The sequence below is a fragment of the Eleutherodactylus coqui genome, chromosome 11 (genome assembly GCF_035609145.1).
Source record: "Eleutherodactylus coqui strain aEleCoq1 chromosome 11, aEleCoq1.hap1, whole genome shotgun sequence".
NCBI lineage: Eukaryota > Metazoa > Chordata > Amphibia > Anura > Eleutherodactylidae > Eleutherodactylus > Eleutherodactylus coqui.
Genome location: NC_089847.1, coordinates 23775364 through 23795975, shown reverse-complemented (window position 1 = coordinate 23795975; position 20612 = coordinate 23775364). Strand labels below are relative to the sequence as shown.

Sequence of the window (20612 nt, the reverse complement as noted above, 5' to 3'; positions counted from 1 at the left end):
AGATTGATTTAGTCTGTTTTAATCTAAATAGGCTAGCTATAAGCCGTTATTTGCTATCTGTCTCTCTGGAGCTAGGTCACACAAGGACCATTCCTCCAGCCTGCTTGATGATATAAATAATTATAAAAATAAAGATAAAGCAAAATAAATGTATCCTGGAGCCCAGATGGTAGGCTTCAGGTATCTGTGGGTCTATGTCCAAGACCCTGCTTTTATATGCTCCTAAGTACCACCCAAAGGTGGAGACATCAAAGATTGGAACTGAGTGATCTAGCAGATAATAATAGGATCGAGCAGCCCGTACATCCAGGTATTCAGCCCCAACTGTTACACAGGGCAATGAGTCTAAGCAGAGTGTCCCCTGATGTGTTACAACCCCCCGTTAAGGTTCCGGGCGGGGGAGGGCGGATGCTAGTTAGTTATGAGACAGATGAGGGAATATGACAATCAGATATCCCACCCCAAAACTGTGGCTGATAACATGGGCATCATTCATTTGTCCAAACATGTTCTAGATAAGGGGGAGATTGACATGTTGAAGAGGGGGCTGTCCTTCGTCCCAACGACCTGATATGATCCATTCGTCTGGACGAAGGACATCTCCCTCTGCACACGTAAACTGAGATCGAGAAAATATTTTTCCATCAAGGAAAGAGCCCAAGTACATGTATTGGGCCTGTCCCCATCAGACATATCAGGACTACAGACCTTACAAAGCCTGGAGAACTAATCTGCTAGAACCCTGGGCCATGGTCTATTCACAGACCTCAGAGCCCCATGCACATCAAATCCTTCATCGATACATAGTCCAGAATTGGATATATTCGAACAACTTATCCTGAAAGACCTTAAAAAACTGAAAACCCCCAGGTATAAATCATCTAACTTGACAAATGCAGAACTAATATCACTGCGGGCCCTGGAGCAAAACAGGGAAATTATTATCAAACCATCTGATAAGGGGGGAAACGTGGTGATTCATGATAGAGATAAATATGTGCATGTCAATTCTGAGTGATGGAAACACGTATCAGAAACTAAGAGATGATCAAACCATGTCCTTTGGCTATGAATTAAAACGAGTATTACAAAATGGGCTAGATCAAGGTTGCATTGATGAGGCCGAGATGAAATTTATATTTCCCAAATCACCGAAAATAGCTACCTTTTATGCCCTCCCTAAAGTCCATAAGGGGACCACACCCCCTCAAACTATGCCCTATTGTATCAGGCATCGACAGTCTTACGCGGAATGCGAGTATTTATATCAATTGCATTTTACAGCCATTTGTAACTGTGTTGCCATTGTATACCAGAGATACAATGGATGCATTGAGGCAGCTTGAAGGTATCACTCTAGGTCAGAATACTCTATTAGCCACATTGGACGTGGAAGGCCTCTACAATTCTATTGCACACAAAGAGGGGATAGAGGCTGTGAACTATTATCTGGCCCAAAGGGGTCTACAATTCTCCAACCTTAACAAATTTGTTAGTGGTGTGCTACTTTTTGTGTTAACCCACAACTATTTTGTTTACAAAGCCAAGTACTTCAACCAGATCAGGGGCACGGCGATGGGGATCCCCTGTGCCCCATCCTACGCCAACCTGTACCTGGGCTGGTGAGAGGAAAAGCACGTATCCACATCTACTAAACAAGACTGGTCCTAGACCATATTGATGTGGTTATGTTACATTGATGATATCCTGATCCTGTGGACTGGCACTGAATCAAGCTTCAAGGACTTTGTACATGATCTCAATATGAATAATTTAGAAAAACAGGAAGGGGATCCTGAAGGGTCAATTTCTTCGTGTATGAAGAAATGGCTCTGAGGATACCACATTTGATGAAGAGGGTACTAAACTATCGGAAAGATTTCTAAGTCGAAACTATCCTATTGATGTTGTCCAGGAAGTGGGGGAACACGCAAAAACACAAATAAGATCAGAGCTATTGACACCTCGTTCACGCCCAATAACACAGGAATTACGGATTATAGGCACGTATGACGCAGGTAGCCAACAAGTGTGAGAGATAATTAAAGAATATTGGAACATACTCAAGATGGATCAAGATCTGAAGGATATTATCCCAGAATTTCCACTGATTACATACCGGCAAGGTAGAAACATTCGGGACCAACTGGTGAAGAGCCATCTTTTACCTGTCGAGCCAAACGTAACTTGGCTCAATAGTACCAAACCCATGGGTACCTTCAGATGTTCAAACCTATTTCAGAGGGGCCGCTACAGGTAAAGAATACTCTACTCGCGAGTTTATAAACTGCCGGAAGACTAGTTTAGTCTATCTCGCGACTTGTCTATCTCGTGGTTGGATCATTTCTTAGTTTCTGATACGTGTTTCCGTCACTCGGAATTGACATGCACATCTGTATATTTATCTCTATCATGAGTCACCACATTTCCCCCCTTATCAGATGGTTTGATAATAATTTCCCTGCTTTGTTCCAGGGCCCGCAGTGATATTAGTTTTGCATTTGAAATCAGAGACACTCACCCCAAAACTGATAACCCTGTTTCTCCTGTACTTAGAAATATGTCCATTGTGGCTATAATCCTATATGTAGACACATGGCAGAGCGCGAAATGAAAGGAGTAGCAGGAGAAGTAGACCCCTTAATGCATTCATCTATGAGTAATAGTGAAAATTTAAAAAGCTTAGATTATGAAAAAATTGAATTTGTAGCTCTTAAAATATGCATTGTGCTAAGCCATCATTTTTGTTCATGCCTAGTGATATGCCGCTTATCGAAAAGTATCAGGTATCAGGGCCAAGAAGAAAAAGTATCAATTTCCCACTGTTACAGAATATGATTTTATAATACTTTGTGAATAAAAAAATGGGATTTGTATAAAAATGATTATTTTTTAATGTGGGAGGGTATGGAACCTCTCAAAAAATGGGAAGATGCAGAGGCCAGGTTTTGTGGGACACTTAGGGCAATAGTAGCGGGAATCACTGTCTCCCATGTTTGCTACACACTCTGCATCTTTTCTGTGGGTTGTCCTATTGGTTGGGATGGGTACTCGGCAAATAAACTGTCTTTCTGTTAGTCTTCGGACATCTTCAGACTCATGACAAAGTCGGGGGTCTTCAGTTTGAAAGAGGAGGTGTGCTATTACATTTCCCTGATATGAATCTCTGCCTCCTCTTTTTTTTGTACAGGACAAAACTATTATGGACCACCATTTGAATGAGATATATATAGCCACTTTTTTATACCAGGATCTAGTTTTCCGTTTACCAAATATGGCTGCCATACCTGGTCTGCTAAATCAACCCCCCCACCCCCCATGAATTTAGTGTAATTTATTATCGCACCGGCTTTTACTTGTCCGATGCAGACCCTCTCCCTGATGGCCTCTGTGGCATTTGTATGGACTGTACTGAGGACAAACACATCTTTTTGGTCCCTATATTTGACTGCCATCAGTTCGTCACTTTGAAAAAGCAGGATGTTCCCTTCGGAATCTGTTTTCCCACTAGCCTCTGCAGAAAGCCCTTTGTATTTTTACGGATTGTCCCACATGCTCCGGTGTTTGATGTGTGCAGGAGTTTGAACAAAGGCACACTTGTATAACAGTTGTCCATGTAGAGGTGATGCCCCTTGTGCAGGAAGGGCTGGATTACCTCCCACTTATAGCCAAATTAGGGGAACACCGGGGAGGACCGATTTTACTGTCCCTACCCTCATAAATTCTGAAAGCGGCATATCTGATTAATGGACGAATTTTAAATAAACGATCAAAGTTTGGATCTGTTCTGGGAAGGGCTTGCAGATTATTATTGAAGTGAAGAAATCGTAACATTTTTTTCATAGCGGTGTCTGGGCATCACTGCAGCAAACACAGGGGTGGCATGCGTGGTACTAGATGCCCTGTAAGATTTAATCATGGGCTTCTTGACCATCCCCATATTTAACGTGAGCCTCAAGAATTTTTTAACCCCGTACAGGGTTGGGGGCTTCCAATTTTTGGCATGCGTAGAAGAGGGATGCTGAGCAATGTGCTGTCTAGCATACATATGTATTGCGGACTATGTCCATTAGGCAGGGGCGTAACTATAGAGGGTGCAAGGGATGCGGTTGCACCCGGGCCCAGGAGCCTTAGGGGGCCCATAATGTCTCTCTTCTCCATATAGGTAGCCCAGTACTATGAATAAAGCATTATAGTTGGGGGCCCTGTTACAGGTTTTGCATTGGGGCCCAGAAGTTTCAAGTTATGTCTCTGTGCAGCATGGTTTAGGTATGGGTATGGGTACAGATACAGATAGAGGGGGGGGGGGGCAGCTCACCTTTTGCATCAGGGCCCCTGAGCCTTTACTTACACCCCTGCCATCAGGAGTACATCACTTATAAAATGTGAAAATAATCAATGAAGGAAAAATTTGTGACGTCCATGTTTATTCCTGGGGTAGCAGTGAAGTCAGCTATTTTGGGGGTAAATTATGTGGTCGGTGTCCACAAAAGACTGGCGATTTCAATGGGAGGAAGCAGTATTTCCTGCGCTGCGGCGCTACTGGGCCCTGCTAATTCTCCTTGTACATCTGCGCTGTCAGTCCTACAAGAGTCAGAAGCACTGTCGATGTCACTTATGAGGAAAGCTGTCTCTGAAAAAGCGTCTGTTTCAGTTTATAAATCTAAATCCGAGCAGAGCATTTCATATTTCTCCTCCAAACTGCATAACTTTCTGGCCATTTGATAAAAGAGAACTGTGTTGAAAAAATATCTAATATTGTCCTTCCGACTGCTTTTTAGTGTGATGTAACGTATAGAATATGCAGCACACTAAGTGATAAACATCTACAATAATATGAGATGCCCCAACTTGACAGAACTTATGAAATAGATAATAATGTGACGCCCTAAAGTAAAATAGTACCTGTAAATATTCTGTACCATACTAAGCTATTATTTTTTTTGTGTGTGTGTGTATATATATATACGTATAACTCCCTATAGCTTTAAAATATACACTACCTACACTAACCCTTTGAAACTGTCTTTTTGATAATGTAATTAGTTTTTTCTATGTAACTGCTTCACAGGCAGCTGTAGCAATCTGTCTCCTTCTCTCTACTCAGAAATAAAGTGAAGCTGCCTGTCACATATTAATTAAACATTTCTCATTATGACCACCAAGTTTGGTTCTCATGGTGATCACATGTGTGCAGGGACACACGGCTATAGTGTCTCCGAGCAAGTCTTTTGACAGCTAGGCACTGCCAAATGGGAACGTACATGCACTCACATGCGCGCCCAAGGCTTAATTCCCCACCGTAATTTTACATATGGCTTTAAGCCCAGGACCAGGCGCCTTAACAGGTTAAAGAACGAGTACCTGAAACGATAGGTGTGCACCCTCACGTGGTTATGGTAAATATAAAATCCACCCTGGCCAGGAGTAATACCATACTAAGTCTGAGCTTGAACTGATACTATGTTGAGGTGAGAGCGCCCTCCTAAGGAACGGAGGTTGTATCGCAGATCCGGCACAAAATGCCAGAAGAAAGTGCTGCATGCAGTGCTTTTTCTTCCAGTTAAAACCTTTCAGCTGACAGTCGTATTGTGTAAATGGGGCATTAGTCTTTCAGAATCTTCCAGCTAAATGAGAAAATCCAGGTCATTACAATATACATTCCCTGATTCGTAACTTTACGGAGCAGTATATTAATGAGTCAAGCACCATCCAATTATAGGAGATGGCATGGTGTGGTAGTACTCACAACTGCACACACTTCCAAAACTTAGCTGTCCAGATACTTGCTATCAATCTCTCTGATACTGCTGCCATTCTTTATCCGTTGAAATCTTGGGGCCTGCTGTCAGTGACCGCAATCAGGCAACTGAAGTCTCCTCGGAACCAGCTGAACCTGTCTCTGGAACATGGACTGTAACTGTTAGCAACTGCTGCTTCAATCACCTGAGTCAGCACAAGTTCAGCTGCAGGGCAGCTCTGTTGCAGCTCCCACTAGCTGAGTCTCTCTCTTCCCTCCTTTGTCATATCAGAGTCAAGGAACAGGACCTCTCTTGCTTAGCCTTCAGCCAATCAGTATGCAGCTCAGGTCCAGTCAGTCAACAGCAACAAAATCAGAGGGAACAAACAAAGGCATATGACCTCTTCCTGATGGTCCTGGCAGGAACATAAAACAAAGTACTACAGTTATAAATAAAATTATATAATTAATAAATCTTGTATTTTGTATAGTGCTGTTGTATCTTGTCTCCACCATAATAATGGGTGGAGGCATGCTTTGGCTGATTGGCTGTCACTAGAGATGAGCGAACGTACTCGGATAAGCACTACTCGTCCAAGTAATGTGCTTTATCCGAGTATCTCTCCGCTCGTCCTGAAAGATTCGGGGCGCTCCGCTGCTGACAGGTGAGTCGCAGCGGGGAGCGGGGCAGAGCGGGCGGGAGAGAAGGAGAGAAAGATCTCCCCTCCATTCCTCCCGGCTCTCCCCTGCAGCTCCCCGCTCCGCGGCGCGTCCCGAATCTTTCAGGACGAGCGGGGAGATACTCGGATAAAGCACATTACTCGGACGAGTAGTGCTTATCCGAGTAGGTTCGCTCATCTCTAACTGTCACAGATGTGCCGTCCTGAGCTAGACCTCCTGCCTCATCCTCCTGGGCCCCATACACATGTCGCTGGAAGCGGGGCCGCCTGGGACCCACACACACATGCCGCTGGAGGCGAGCGGGGCCGGCCCTGAAGGTACGCTGGCCTCCCATCCCTGTTCCTGACAGCTCGCATGTGCAGTGGCTGAGACCTGGCCGACACCCTGGGATCACTGCTCCCGGCACACGCTGCCACTCTGCTTCCCAACTGGCGTCCAATACAGGGGGCATCAATGGGGGCCGACAAGATCCATCCCTACAAGCCACCGGCCCTAACAGCTGATGTATTAAGTGCATGTTTCAAGTACTGGCAATACATGAACCGTCTTTTTGGTTCTGTATTGTGGAGTAAGGCTCCTGATGAGTCGCTTCTGCGACAGAAACGTGTCAAGCCAATAAACAGCTTTATCCAGAGCCAATAAAGAGTTACATCTATATATATGACCTTTTAGGTCCCTACAATCTGGTATATATCCAATTGCGCTAAAAAGTCCTTGCCCTTGATAGGATTTTACACACAATCAAGGACTATTTATCTAATCAGTTGATTTTTGGACTGAGATATGATATGCAGATATGCACCATTATGTTCTGGAGCAGGATGAATCAATCAGCAATACTGTCCTGGCAAGCTATCTCCTGCTGACAGAGTAGTTATCTTGGCCTTTTGACGTTGGCTTTAGATGATATTGTATACCCTGGCCCTAGTTTTCATCGTTATTTGTGGGCCATTGGATTAGTGCCTTCAAGTCTGTGAAGGCACTTTTTGAACTACTGATTCCCCTGCGGCTGTGATACCTGATACCAGGCATAGTGCCATTTATTTCATAGCAGCAGCGGTGGCGGGTATAGCAGCTTATGTGATAAATGAACATGATGCCACTGGTCTGAGAATAGGTGTACGCTGTGATTTGTTTAAATGCCAGAGACCCAGAAAACGATTTTAAATGCTTTATTACAAATTATACGCATTTTTTTCTAACAGGGCGGATAATTGGCTGGTGGATACGGGATCAGATCCAGCAAAAAGTAATGGCTTGTCTGAATTTGGAAAGGTAAGAACAAATGTTGTCCGACCATTGATGGTTTGTCTCCATATGGCCAACCCATGAGGTTCTCCGGCTATATGACCAAACTTACGTACATGTGGTTTCTCTGGCATATTCTACTGCACAGTATTTCTCTTATTGGAGCTCCAGAGCTGTTCTTCAATCTGTGCAGTAAGTTCTCATTGTCAGTCATACTAGAGGTTTCTAGATGAAAGCACTACAGATCTTTTACTGATTTTTGCTTGTACTCAGCACCATACTGTACTTTATTGAACAACTTGTAATTACCAGATAAGGTGTTCATTGAAAACTTTTGTTTCTTGGAAGCTTCCTTCTATGCAATAGTCAATGTGCCATCGTATAAAGCCGGTTTATTTGCCAGAAGGAATTTCATTGTGACTTCAGTAACCATTTTAGTTAATTGGCTTTTCCATTGACCTTCTTGAGAAAACGTTCTTACAGTCAACCTGTCATGTCCCGCTGTAGCTGAGGACAGCATTAAGTAGTGACTGAAAACCACAGCCATAACCCCATAAGTGACAGACTGATCAAATCAGCAAGTCACTCACTACTTTATGCTGACCTCAGTGAGAAGATCATAAAGGACAAGTTCACTTTAAATGCGCATTCACACTAAATCATCACATAATCTGCCATAATGATTTATCAGATGAGAACAAGATCTAGCTGAGCATTTCTTCGCCTGCTTCAAAGATTCAACGCTGACCCTTCTTTTAGTGTACGAGGGTACCAGAGGATCCCCCGGGGGTTCAGGCTCTGACACAATAAAGGTTCCCCAACAGAACCCCAAGAGTCCAGCAGGCGACAACACCATTTTAAAGGGGTTGTATTAAAATTGACTTCTAGCACTACACCATTGAGACCCCACTGATCCTGAGCACAGGGGTCCTGAGTCCCCCTCTTTTCTTCCCTGTGAGCTCACACCATTACCGCAATGAGGAAATGGAATGGAGCGGCAGTCAAGAATAAATAGTGCCAATCTTCAATGGGACTGCCGGAGATAGCTGAGCGCTTGTACTCAGCTATGTCTGTCAGCCCAATTGAAATTAATGGAGCGGTAGGCACACATGCTCAGCTACTGCTCCACTAAGTCTCTGCAGGTAGACCCCACCAATCAGACTTTTATCACCTAACCTAAGGATAACCCCTTGAAGGTAGCTATTAAGCCAATCACTTACCACTAGATGTTTACTTCTTTGGGACGAATCACAAAAAACCTATTAGGTCGTATTGATGGTAAATCCTGTGAGTACAATGATGACGACAAAGATTGTGATGCAATTAAAAGTGGACATGCACATGTTCTGTATAGATGGAGGGTAGACCACAAAAGTTTCCTTTAGTGGGCTTTAAGAAATTGTTCCACTTCTAGCTGATTTCAGACAGCTCCGTAGATTGCACAGTGGCCCAGATTGGTACTGCAAGCTCAATGCTATTGAAGTGAATGTGACTTAGCCTGCAGTACCAACACAGGCCACTGCGCAATTAACGGAACTGTCTGAAAACAACTAGAAGTGGAAGAACCCCTTTTAAGGATGCCTTGGCCATTTTCATGTCTAGAAATCTCCACCACAAATCTCATTCCTATGCTTTATAGATGTCATTGTTGATGTGCTAGAATGAATTCCACTTTTAGGGCGCCCACCCACTGGCGATTTTTTTCCCTGCGAAATTCGCAGCATTTTTTTCTCTGCAGGGGTCTATGGGACTTGTAATGTTAAAATCGCGATCGCGCAAAATCGCAATTTCGCGGTAAATTGCGATTTTGCGCGATCGCGATTTTAACATTACAAGTCCCATAGACCCCTGCAGAGAAAAAAATGCTGCGAATTTCGCAGGGAAAAAAATCGCCAGTGGGTGGGCGCCCTTTAATGTGTGGTTCATATTCTTTGCTTTGTTTTGACCTGTCCAGTCTTGTGTGACTTCAACCTCTAGGAATGTTTGCTGTATTTTTAATGCTATTATTAGAGTGACATAAACTTTGGCAACTTCCCAGTCCCATCGGTTCTTCATATTTCAAGAATGATTTGGGTTAGATATATTTATAGTGTCATTGGAGCCATTTATGGATCTAAAGCCAAGACAAGCTTGGAGTGGTGTTATATCTACCAGAATTCATTCAGGGATACAATTGCATTTATCGTTTTATGACAACTGGATCCTGATCGAGGATTTTGAGGCTGAGGTTCCAGGTGGAGGAACAATGCCATATAGCAGTGTATCTACAGTAGATGCAGAGCATCTGCTAAAAGACTTATTTCTAAGACTACGAGCCAGCATTTGATCTCGCCTTGCTGAAGAGCTAACTGTATAACCCCTGCAAGCATAGTGGAAACATAGCAGCATAGAAGGCATCAAAATGGTTCCCAAGTGGTGCTGGTTGATACCCCATTGCTCTACGCAGGAGAATCAAGGATTTGCTCAGGTCCATATACTTTTTGTCAGGATTGATGGATGTTGATTCACTAAGCCACAGACTGGTTTGGCTTTGGAACAAATCCTGACGTTCCTTAGTCTTCACCCTTTAAACCCACCAGTCAGGAACTAGGCTTCACTGCAGTCCTTCAGGGTGTGAACAGGAGCATAGTCAGACAGTCCAAATCAGGGAAGGCAAGACAGGTCAGCATGAGGATCAAAACCAGAGGTTGGGTCATGGATAACAGGGTCAATATGGTGAATCAGGCCAGTAGTCAGGGCAGGCAGTGGACAGAAGCATAGTCAGAGTCACAAGCTGGGGGCAAGAGTGGAGACAGGAATGAAGTCAGGGATAGACAATGTCCAGAAACCATGGAGTCAGAATAAAAATTGTAAGTACCTTGTGCAGACCAAAGGATGTTTAAAGGGGTTGTACCAAGATTATAAGTTAACCCCTATCCAAGGGATGACTTTCTGATCGGTGGGGAGATCTCACCACTGAGATTCCAACCAATCTCAAGAATGGCGATCCAATGTGCCTGTCACTGTGGGGTTTCTTCTGCCCCCGAAGTGACTTCAGAATGAATAGAGTACTGGCCAAGATGTGCGGTTGGCGCTCCATTCATCTCAATGGGATTGACAGAAATACCTGAGAACTTGCTGCACGGCTATTGTCGCAGTCCCATTAAAAATGAATGCAGCGTTAGTGTTCTTGTGCAAGCAACTCTCTGTTCAGTCTCCTTATCACTGTTCTTGAGATCGGTGGGGTCTCAGTAGTCGGACCCCCACCGATCAGCAAGTTATCCACTATCCTGTGGATAGGAGATAACTTGTGATGTTGGTAAACCCCTTTAATACTCTGCTTGACATATGCAGGGAACGCTGGGGATTTGCAGGGGACAGATTTGGCAGCTACACGCTGACCCTTTTAAGAATGCGCTCAACCAGTGTCCCTTGGACTGTTGTCACGGCCAGTGCAGATGCTGGAGCCAGGCATGTACCACGAAGAGAGGTGCGACATAGGCACCGGGAAGGGTAAATTGTCAACCCAATATTATAACATTTTTATATAGGAGCATAAAGTAGTATAAGGGCTTAGTCACACGGGCGCTGATCCTCCCGTGTTTCTGGACGATAAGATGGCCGCACCGTCTGCGGACGAATCTCCGCATGACCGGCTCCATTGCCAGCCATGTGTTCTTTTTTCCGGCTGGTGCGGAGAGTCGCCCGCACCTGCAGTGCTGCCGTCTTATCGTCCAGAAACACGGGCGGATCGGCGCCGCGTGACTGAGCCCTAACCCACAGACCAGTTTCCCCTTCCATTGATGCCTTCCATTGAAGATGAGAGTTTCCATGTAGGTTCAGATTGTCCACCAATAGGATGACTAGAGCCAACCCAAGCTGAGGTTTCCCTCCTCACCAGTTCTATAGCAGTGATCTCCAACCTGCGGCCGTCAGTGCATGATGGGACTTATAGTTCAGTTTCGAAACAACTGGTAAGTCACAAGTTGGAGCCCTAAACGGAAATTGCCAGCCTTGGCTTTGGCTTCATATTCCAACTTTCTGCGAACATCTGAACTTTGAAGTTGTTTTCTTCAACAAGCGATCAATCATACAAAATGCTTGTAAAACACTTCAGCAAAAACAATTATGAAATTATATTGGGTACAGTGTGTGATGGTTGGCTTTGACTATGATGTTTTAAAGCCCTAGGCTCATTTCCACACATCTGCCCACCATTGTTTTTCCCATAACGTCTGAGTCACTTTAGACCTTCCTGACTGCTCATAAATTGGCATCGGTTTTTGGACTTGTCTACAATTTCAATCAAACGTCAAGAGCCACACCAAAATATCTCGAAAACATTTAATATTAAATGGGTATGAACTTTTCCACGGAATGTGATGACTCTGAAGACGTCGGAGAGAGTAGCTTAGTTAATAATCTACCCATTGGTCTAATATATAGTAACAATATCTCATATTAAATATTTTATGTATATTTGGATGGTTCTTGACTTTTGAACTTGTAGGGCAGATGTCTGAAACTGATGACTCTCCAGTTGCTGTGAAAAACCCATAATCCATTGGGGACAAAAAAAAAACAGATTACAGATCAGATTAAGTAATGCAACTTTTTTCCTATGAATAGATGTGCAATGATATTACCACATGTCATTTTAACTTGGCACTATGTACGTGGGTTTACAGAAAGGGACATGCTTGTCTGTCAAATCATTTAACATTTGGACTTATTTCATTAACACAGAATGTCATCTTGGAAATGAATCGCCTTGGAATGATGGTGGATTTAGCTCATGTTTCGGCAAAGACGATGAAAGATGCATTAGAAGTCTCTAAGGCCCCTGTCATATTCAGTCACTCATCTGCCTATAAACTATGTGCCAGTGCCAGGAATGTGCAAGATGACGTCCTCAGAATTGTGGTGAGCGAGAAAAGTAGAATAGGATTAAACGACGAGCTCCATTTTGAACCTCTTTTCCCAGCTGTCCCCTTTCTATAGTCTCTTCCCTTCACTGCAGGGGCGTAGCTAAAGTCTCATGGGCCCAGGTGCAAAGTTTCTCTTGGGGCCCCCAACTTCTCTTATCCGCACTATACTGACAACTGCTTATCTTGACTCAGGCAGTATAATAGACCTGTCATACCTTCATCTACTAGTGAGAACCAGGTAGGCTGTAAACCGAGATGCTTCTTCTTTTTAGTACTCTGGACTACAGCTTGTCGTGAAGATCTCTGACCAACAGGAAATTGCATAATCTACGTGGATACATATGGAAATATTTTAAAAAATGAACGCTGCAAAAAACATATAGGGCTGATTGCGCCAACCACGCTGTTGATCGAGGTTTAGATCTTCCGATCTAAGATTTGCAAAACCAAGATCACTTGATCTGGGAACAAAGGTTGAACCTAGATGAAATGTGTTGCGCATGGTGAAAGGTGACTGTAGTCAGTTGATCTTCCCAGCATTCATAGCAATTGTAAAAACATGGGCTCTACCAGCAGCAAATGTGGGTAATTTCACCACCTAGGAAAAGCCTATCCGCCTATATCGGCTGAGTCCGCCATCTTGGATTTTGGCTGCTAAACTAAGTTCAGCTAGCTTGATCCTTAAAAATCGGGAGATCGAATTGAACCTCGATTTGAACCAAGATGATGTGCTGAACTGTGTTGGTGCAATGTATCTTTTACTTGCTCCAACATCAACTCTTACTGATCTCAGATCAAACCTTTAGTGCAAGCAGTACTTAGATAATCCTTTAAAAAATACCATAGACAGGGGTGCACAACATTTAAGGGGCCGCAATAAAAATGCCCCCCCCCCCCCCAAAAAAAAGTTTTAAATTGATAAAATACCAAAAAAGATTTCAAGAGCAACACATTATAGGTATTACTGCGTTCATAATGACCCAGACAATGAGTATATATTATTCATCTCGCTTGGTGAACGCCACAAAAATAATTAAAAAAAGTAATGCCTGAAAAGTTTTGGTTTTTTTTTTGTTTTTTTGCTTCCCAAGAAAAATGCAATAAAAAGCAATCCAAAGGTCACATGTACCTCAAATTGGTACCATTAAAAACTGCAGCTCTTCCTGCAAAAAACAAGACCTCACAGAGCTCCATTATGGAAAAATAAAAATGTTATGCGTTTTAGCATGCATCGATGCAAATCAATTGTTTTGCTTTAAAATCTTGCTTTATGTGCTAAATTAGTCAAAAATATCTATATATCGCAGTAATTATGCTGTTCCAGATAATAAAGTTGAGCTATTTCTCTCTAGCACAATAGGGGCCACAATGTGCGGTAGTTCAGTCCTCGGGTAGTGTACCCCTGCCCTAGAGTATTGGAGTCCCATCTGATAGGCACAGCAGAAAGTTACGATGGTATGGTTTTCGGTTCTGGCGGTAGGGGAAAACCGACCATCCAGCCATGGGGGCAGTGCCTGAGGGATCACTGCTGGGTTCACTGCTCAATCAAGTAAAATGTTCCTTAAAATATAAGTACAGTGTCTTCAAAAGATGTTGAAGTAATAAAGACTTCTCAAATACTGAACCCAAGTTTATCATGGCTCTACAGTACTTGTTAGTAAGGGTCTGTGCTTGATATTTGAATAGTACCAACTTATTCCGCAGCACTTTCAGGTAATTTATTGATTACACCCCCACCAAGCTGGGTACTCATTTTACCAACCTTGGAGGGATGGAGAGCTGAGTCAACCTTGAGCTGTCTACCTGAGCCATGCAGGGATTGAGCCCGCAGCCTTCAGGTCATGAGCAGGAGCTTAGGACTGCATACTGCTGCCTTAACACTCTGTACCATACGAGGCCCCTCTCTCCATCGCTGTTCGGAGGACCAACAATTTTCCTTTTCTCCTCATTTACTAATTGAGATGTACCGCATAAATTCTATCCAGCAACTAAGAATGGGTATGGTGGTGTTCGGGGGTCACCTAACCGCATCAGGAGCTATGTCCATTGTGCGTAGGCATTTGGATGCTTTTGAATATTAAAATAGTTGTAAATAACGCGAAACACCTTTATTACTCAATACAGAAAGAAAAGAAGGGCCTGGTGATGGTGAACTTCTATAATGACTACGTCACATGCAGCTCCAAAGCCAATCTGTCCAATGTGGCAGGTAAGTTGTGATACATTTACAGCTGATAGCATTGGAGGCCCCTGGATTGTATGTGTGGGTAAAGAAAAGGAGAATCAACTTAGTACTAAGGATGCATTCACACAGACGAGTGCGATATCGGTCCAAGAACAGGCGAGGGTTCCGTTCATATCGCTAGCGGATGGAATTTCTGCGTGAAACTCGCCTATGTGAATACACCCTCGAAGGAGGGCTCTAGTTCCACCTTCTCTGACCTGTTATGGAGACATCAGATGTCCTGTTTTATGTTCTACCACAATTTACATTTGTTTCCTTCTTTCATAGATCATTTCGATTACATTAAAAATATCGCTGGCTACGAATCCGTTGGATTTGGGGGTGATTATGATGGTGTCCCCAGGTAAGGAAGTGAAAAGTCAGGCAAACCTAGCAAAGAACTCTTTGTCCGCTTTCATATGGTGGTAACTTGGTCGGTATTTATAGGCTGAAATCAGGAGACTGAAAGTGGAAGAAGTGCAAATCTGTCCATAATACTTTTTCTCTGTAGGTCATACTGCTGGTTTTGGCTTGCAAATACTGAACAAAATACTGCCGTGTGAAAGTGGCCTTTATAATAGATAGACCTATGTTTTTCAGACAGACCGCTCCAAATCTTCTGCATAGACACCAGGCCTCATTTACTGGAGGGCCAGTGCCTAGGGCAGCTCCTTTCAGGAGGCGGCTTTAATGCAGCTAATTAAAAAAGTTTTAGTTTTCTTTTGTTTAAACCCACCTCCTTCCTTTCAAACTGCTGACAGAGTGGGGGTGGGGGTAAGGGATGCACTCGCAGCCACGCTGACAGATACTCTCTGTACCCTTTTAGTTCTCACCACTGCTGCAGAGGTGCATGGAAGGCAATGTGCGCACCCGTATTCCTCCTCCCATCTTCTCCACACTAGCGTTCTAAGTTGTAGGGGAACCAATGAGGAGAGGTTAGGGGAGGAGGAATACTGGTGCACATTGCCTTTCGTGCGCCCCTATAGCAGCAGCGAGTTCTTTACAGAAGCGATTAGAACTATAAGGGTTAATTTGGAGTACAGAGTAACGCAGTCAACTACGTTCTTCTGTACTCCAAATAAATAGAAAATGAACAGAAACCTTATAAAATGACAACAAAGTGGTGCCCGTTCCAAGTACAAGCGAATGGCTACGTTCGTTTTTGTTCGAGGGTTCCGTCACAGCGCTGTTTTCTGCTCCTGTCATGGAGAACCCGAGCGGAATCACACAGTGTATTAAATAACACTCTGTGAACACTCACTTACTTAGGGAGGGGCACGGGGGGGGGGGCACCATTACTTGAGGAGGGTTTCAGGGGCACAGAGGGGCAATCATTACTTGAGGAGGGGGTCAGGGGTACAGAGGGGCCAACATAACTTGCGGAGGAGCAGTCAAGGGCACAGAGGGGCCACTGCTACTCGGGGAGGGGGACAGGAACATAGAGGGTTCACAGTTATTTAGAGGGGGGGGAATAGAAATAATGAGCATTAAACACTGGTACCTGGCAAGGGGTCAGGAGCGCAATGGGACTGCTGTTATTTGGTGAGGGGGGACAGGGGCAAAAATGGACCAATGTTATTAGGCGAGAGGTGTAGGGGCCACAGTGGGACCACTGTTATTTGGCAAGGGGTCAGGTACACAATTGGACTACTGTCATTTGGGAGGGGGGCGGAGGCACAGATAGACCATTGTTATTAGGTGAGAGTGTTAGGGGTCACAGAGGGACGACTGTTATTTGGCAAGGGGACAGGGGCACAATGGGACTATTGTCATTTGGTGTGCAGGGGAGGCCACATAGGCACCACTGTTATTTGTCAAGAGGGGCAGAGGCCACTAAGCGACCACTGCTATTTGGCGAGAGGGCCAGGGGCCACAGAGGGACCACTGTTAGGCTCTGTTTACACTAGCATTAGGGCTTTCCCTCTCTCTCATAGTTTTGGAGCAGAAAAGCAGAAATACAACAGAAATAAACTTTTTTATTTTTTTTTACCTATTTCTATGGGCTTAAAAAAAAAGGAAAGGTTTCTGTTTGCTTCCGCTCTGTTATTCGCATCTGCAGCATTATTCAGTCACCGTATAGTGATGTCATCCAGTCCCAAAATGGTTATACTATTTAATTATAATATGGCAATGTTAGCCATATTATGGTGGTTTTATTGAGTTCCATCCCTTTAATAGGGGCATATTCAGGCTTGGGGCAACGAGAGCTGAAAATATGGCCCTGCAAGAAACTAACAAAATTCGTGCTGCCTGCAGCCACCACTAGGGGGAGAAGATTGCATACAGCCTTGCAGTAAGGCCCTAGTGGACCGTAAAAGAACCTTGCAGGTCCTGATTTTATGAGGTACTGTACATGGTCTAAAGCAAGAATGCACAGCCTGCAACCCACAATGCCATTCTTTCACGCATGTGAAAATCGCATGTATTTTTAATAGTGAAAGTTAAAAATCACATTTGGATGTAAGTGCAATGCAATTTTTTTCTTACCTGTTGGAAACAATGGGCGAGATTTCTACGGACTCGCAGAAAAATAGAGCATGCTGAAATGTTATCTCACCGCATCGCACGTGTAAATAGACCTATTGTAAACAATTTCAGTGCAAGTTTTGTGCATCTCGCAACGCAAGAAACTCCCTCATGTGAAAACGTGATATCTAGAATATATTCACTATTTTAGGGTACCAGAGGGTCTGGAAGATGTATCGAAGTACCCGGACCTTGTGGCGGAGCTGATAAGGAGAGGTTGGACACAGGTGGAGCTCGAGGCAGCGCTGAAAGATAATCTACTACGTGTCTTCACCGAAGTAGAGCAGGTGAGGTCGGACCTAAATTATCATTGGTCCTCATCTATCATAAGGGCTTATTCACACGGGCGAGCGTGATATCTGGGCCTGACATCGCACTTGCCAATATACGTTTTTTACGGTGGTTTGAAGCGATCTTCATGCGCGTGAAAGGATCACAGGTGTTTCCTATAGACTTTAATGGGGAACGTTGCATCACGCTCACACACAGGGCATGCGATGGCTTTTAACGTACCACTGAAAACAATGGTTTAGGCATTCCAAGAGAAAGCCTGAAGATAGAACATGCTGCAATTTTTTTTCCCCTTACCGCATCGCTTTTTTGAATTAATCCATTCAAAGGAATGGATTTCATAGCTGTCCAAATTTTGTGCGCATCACACAAAACTCACGCCAGAATATCGCTTGTGTGAATTAGCCCGAACTTATAAAAAAAAGTCACTGCCTTGTTACGATAGCAACTGTAGCAACCAATCAGAGCTCAGCTTTCATTTTTTTTAGTTCTCTAGAGGAAAGCTGTGTTCTGATAGGCCTTGGTGCTCATAGCAACGAATTTCAGGACCACATTTTCGCAAAAAAATGCAGCCTGCCCTATTTTTGTGTGGATGGTGCACAAAAATAGCACATATTAAACCTAAGTTGCCATTAAAATCGAGGGGAGCATGCTTGCACGTTTATTTGCATGCACAAATTTTCATGACATGCATGTGCAAAAAATATAGTAAAATACACATGTGCAAAGACGCAATGCCCATTGTACAAATGCATGCGTAAATACGCTTACACCCCTGTGAAGCCGGCCTTATCGATAATAAATATGTGTTGTGAATCTGATGTCTTCTCTTTCCTCCTAGACAAGTCTCCAGATGAGTTCAGAGAAGCCCAAGGAGGTGCCCATAAATTACCAGGAGATCAAGAGTGACTGCCACACCAGCTACGGTTATAAATTAGTGGATACCAGCGCCGCTGCCCATCTACATGCTGCCAAGGGGCTCCTTCTGATGTGCCTTGTTTACACCTTGTTTCATTAAAGCCAACGACCACCCATAAAAAGCTCCTTAGAGATGAGCGAACTTGTTTAGGGCGTTTTTGCACTCGAGCACCGCTTTTTCCGAGTAACTGACTACTCGGACGAAAAGATTCGGGGGGCGGTGTGGTGGAGCGGGGGATAGCAGTGGGGAACAGGGGGGAGCTCTCTCTCTGCCCCCCCCCCGCCCACTCTCCTCTGCAACCCCCCGCTCACCCCCGGTGCCCCCCGAATCTTTTCGTCCGAGTAGTCAGTTACTTTGAAAAAGCGGTGCTCGAGTGCAAAAACGCCCTAAACGAGTACGCTCGCTCATCTCTACTCCTTAGACATGAATAGCGGGGCACATGTATGACTACATGAAGAGCAACGGGACACATTGATCACTTAAAGCATGTTATAAGGCACGTTGGTTCTGAGCGGTCGCACATCTGCCATTAAAAAAATGAATGACTCCTACAGAAGCACAAATAAAGGTACCTTCACACGAATTATCGCTGGAAACTGCAAACTTGGGCAATAGTCGCCCGTGTACATGCGGCCGCCGACAGGGCAAGAAGTCGCTCACCTGTCGGGAGTCACTAGGGTAAGTTTTTAGCAGAACTAAAAGCTAAGCAACTGACGGCCCGCATTAAGGACTGCCGTGAATGGAGGCGGACGGCTGGAGCGTTCTGCGGCCGCTTCACCTCCATTCTCTGAAGGACTGTTGTTCATGTGTGAAAGCACAGGAGCGACAGTCTGTGGGCCAGTCATCCCCTATAAAGGTACCTGTAGGGCTCATTCACACGGGTATATTTACGCACCTTATGTGGAGCGCTGAATCCCCATTTATTTTCATTGGGGTATTCAGATTAACGTTTTTCACGTCTGTGAAAAAAAAAATTGCAGCACGTTCTACCTTGGTCTTTATTGGAAGTCAATGGGAGTGCAGAAATGGATGATACGTTTGTATTCACTGTGTATTTGCGCATGCAATCAATGAGACATTCTTTCTTTTTGCGCTTGTAAATCCGCAGTGATCGCGTGCACAAAAAAAAGCATGAATGTCCAGATATGCTCTTAATACGCAGCGTTTTGGTCTACGAGTACACAGTGTATTCACGCCTGTGTGAATGAGCCCTCCGCCTCATTATAAAGAGTACAGTACGGTACAAACCCGTCCGGAATTTGGTGCGTGCCATAGCTATATATATATCTATCTCATAAACTGGGAATCTGCACTATGGAGAACATGCTACATGTGCTGCACCGTGTGGGGGCTATTCGCTGCTTTATGCGTCAGCTTACCTCCTGGCACAGGTAATAAGATGATTATGTTACTTCAGGATGATTATGAAGTCACATTCTGCCCTCATGATGGAAAATATATATTATTTTTAATATATGGTCTCAGTCTTAACTTTTTTCTATAGTAAATTAGTACTCAGCTGTATACGTGCGCCATTGAGAAAGCAATGGGTGACTTAATGTACAGAAGGTACTATAGACTAGTTCGGCTTCACCATAAAGCCCTATTCACACAAGCTAAATTAGCTGAGCAAAAATGTCCAAACTAAGAAGATAGTACCTCGGCCACCGAAGTCAGCGGCTGAAGTTTCCTGTTGCCGAAAAATATAGGTCTTGCCCTATCTTTGGACCAAAAAATGCTGGAAGCTCCATAAAGCCCTATGGGAGTGGTAAAAAAAGGGAGGGAGTTTGGCTGCGTTCAACGCCGGAAAAAGATGACTAGTGCCGCTATTTAGTCATTAGAAAGTCATTCTAACGATTTCTGCCGACCAATGGAATTCTGATCAGCAGCGCATTTGTTTAAGGTAACACGTCGCACCCGGCAGTGTGAATGGAGCTCGGCAGTTGATCACGGAAAATCGTCCATTCACGTGATTTTCGGTCACAATCTGCTGAGCGTAAAAACGCAACGCTCGTGTGAAAGAGGCCTTAGGAATAGAAGTTTGGGCAGTAGAACCTCCCATGCTATGAAAACCCC

The 20612-nt window shown here is 44.1% G+C and overlaps 1 protein-coding gene across 2 annotated transcripts in view; it reads left to right on the top strand.

Moving 5' to 3' along the window:
* DPEP1 (dipeptidase 1) overlaps positions 1 to 18714 on the top strand; it is a 45481-nt gene extending 26767 nt beyond the window's left edge. For both annotated transcript variants that reach the window (XM_066582709.1, XM_066582711.1), the window contains exons 6-11: positions 7627 to 7696; positions 12395 to 12571; positions 14701 to 14785; positions 15089 to 15164; positions 17478 to 17613; positions 18459 to 18714. In XM_066582709.1, coding sequence (XP_066438806.1) covers positions 7627 to 7696; positions 12395 to 12571; positions 14701 to 14785; positions 15089 to 15164; positions 17478 to 17613; positions 18459 to 18635 — 721 coding nt within the window. In that variant the 3' untranslated portion in view covers positions 18636 to 18714. The remainder of the gene's footprint in view (positions 1 to 7626; positions 7697 to 12394; positions 12572 to 14700; positions 14786 to 15088; positions 15165 to 17477; positions 17614 to 18458) is intronic.
* Positions 18715 to 20612: the final 1898 nt, after the last annotated feature.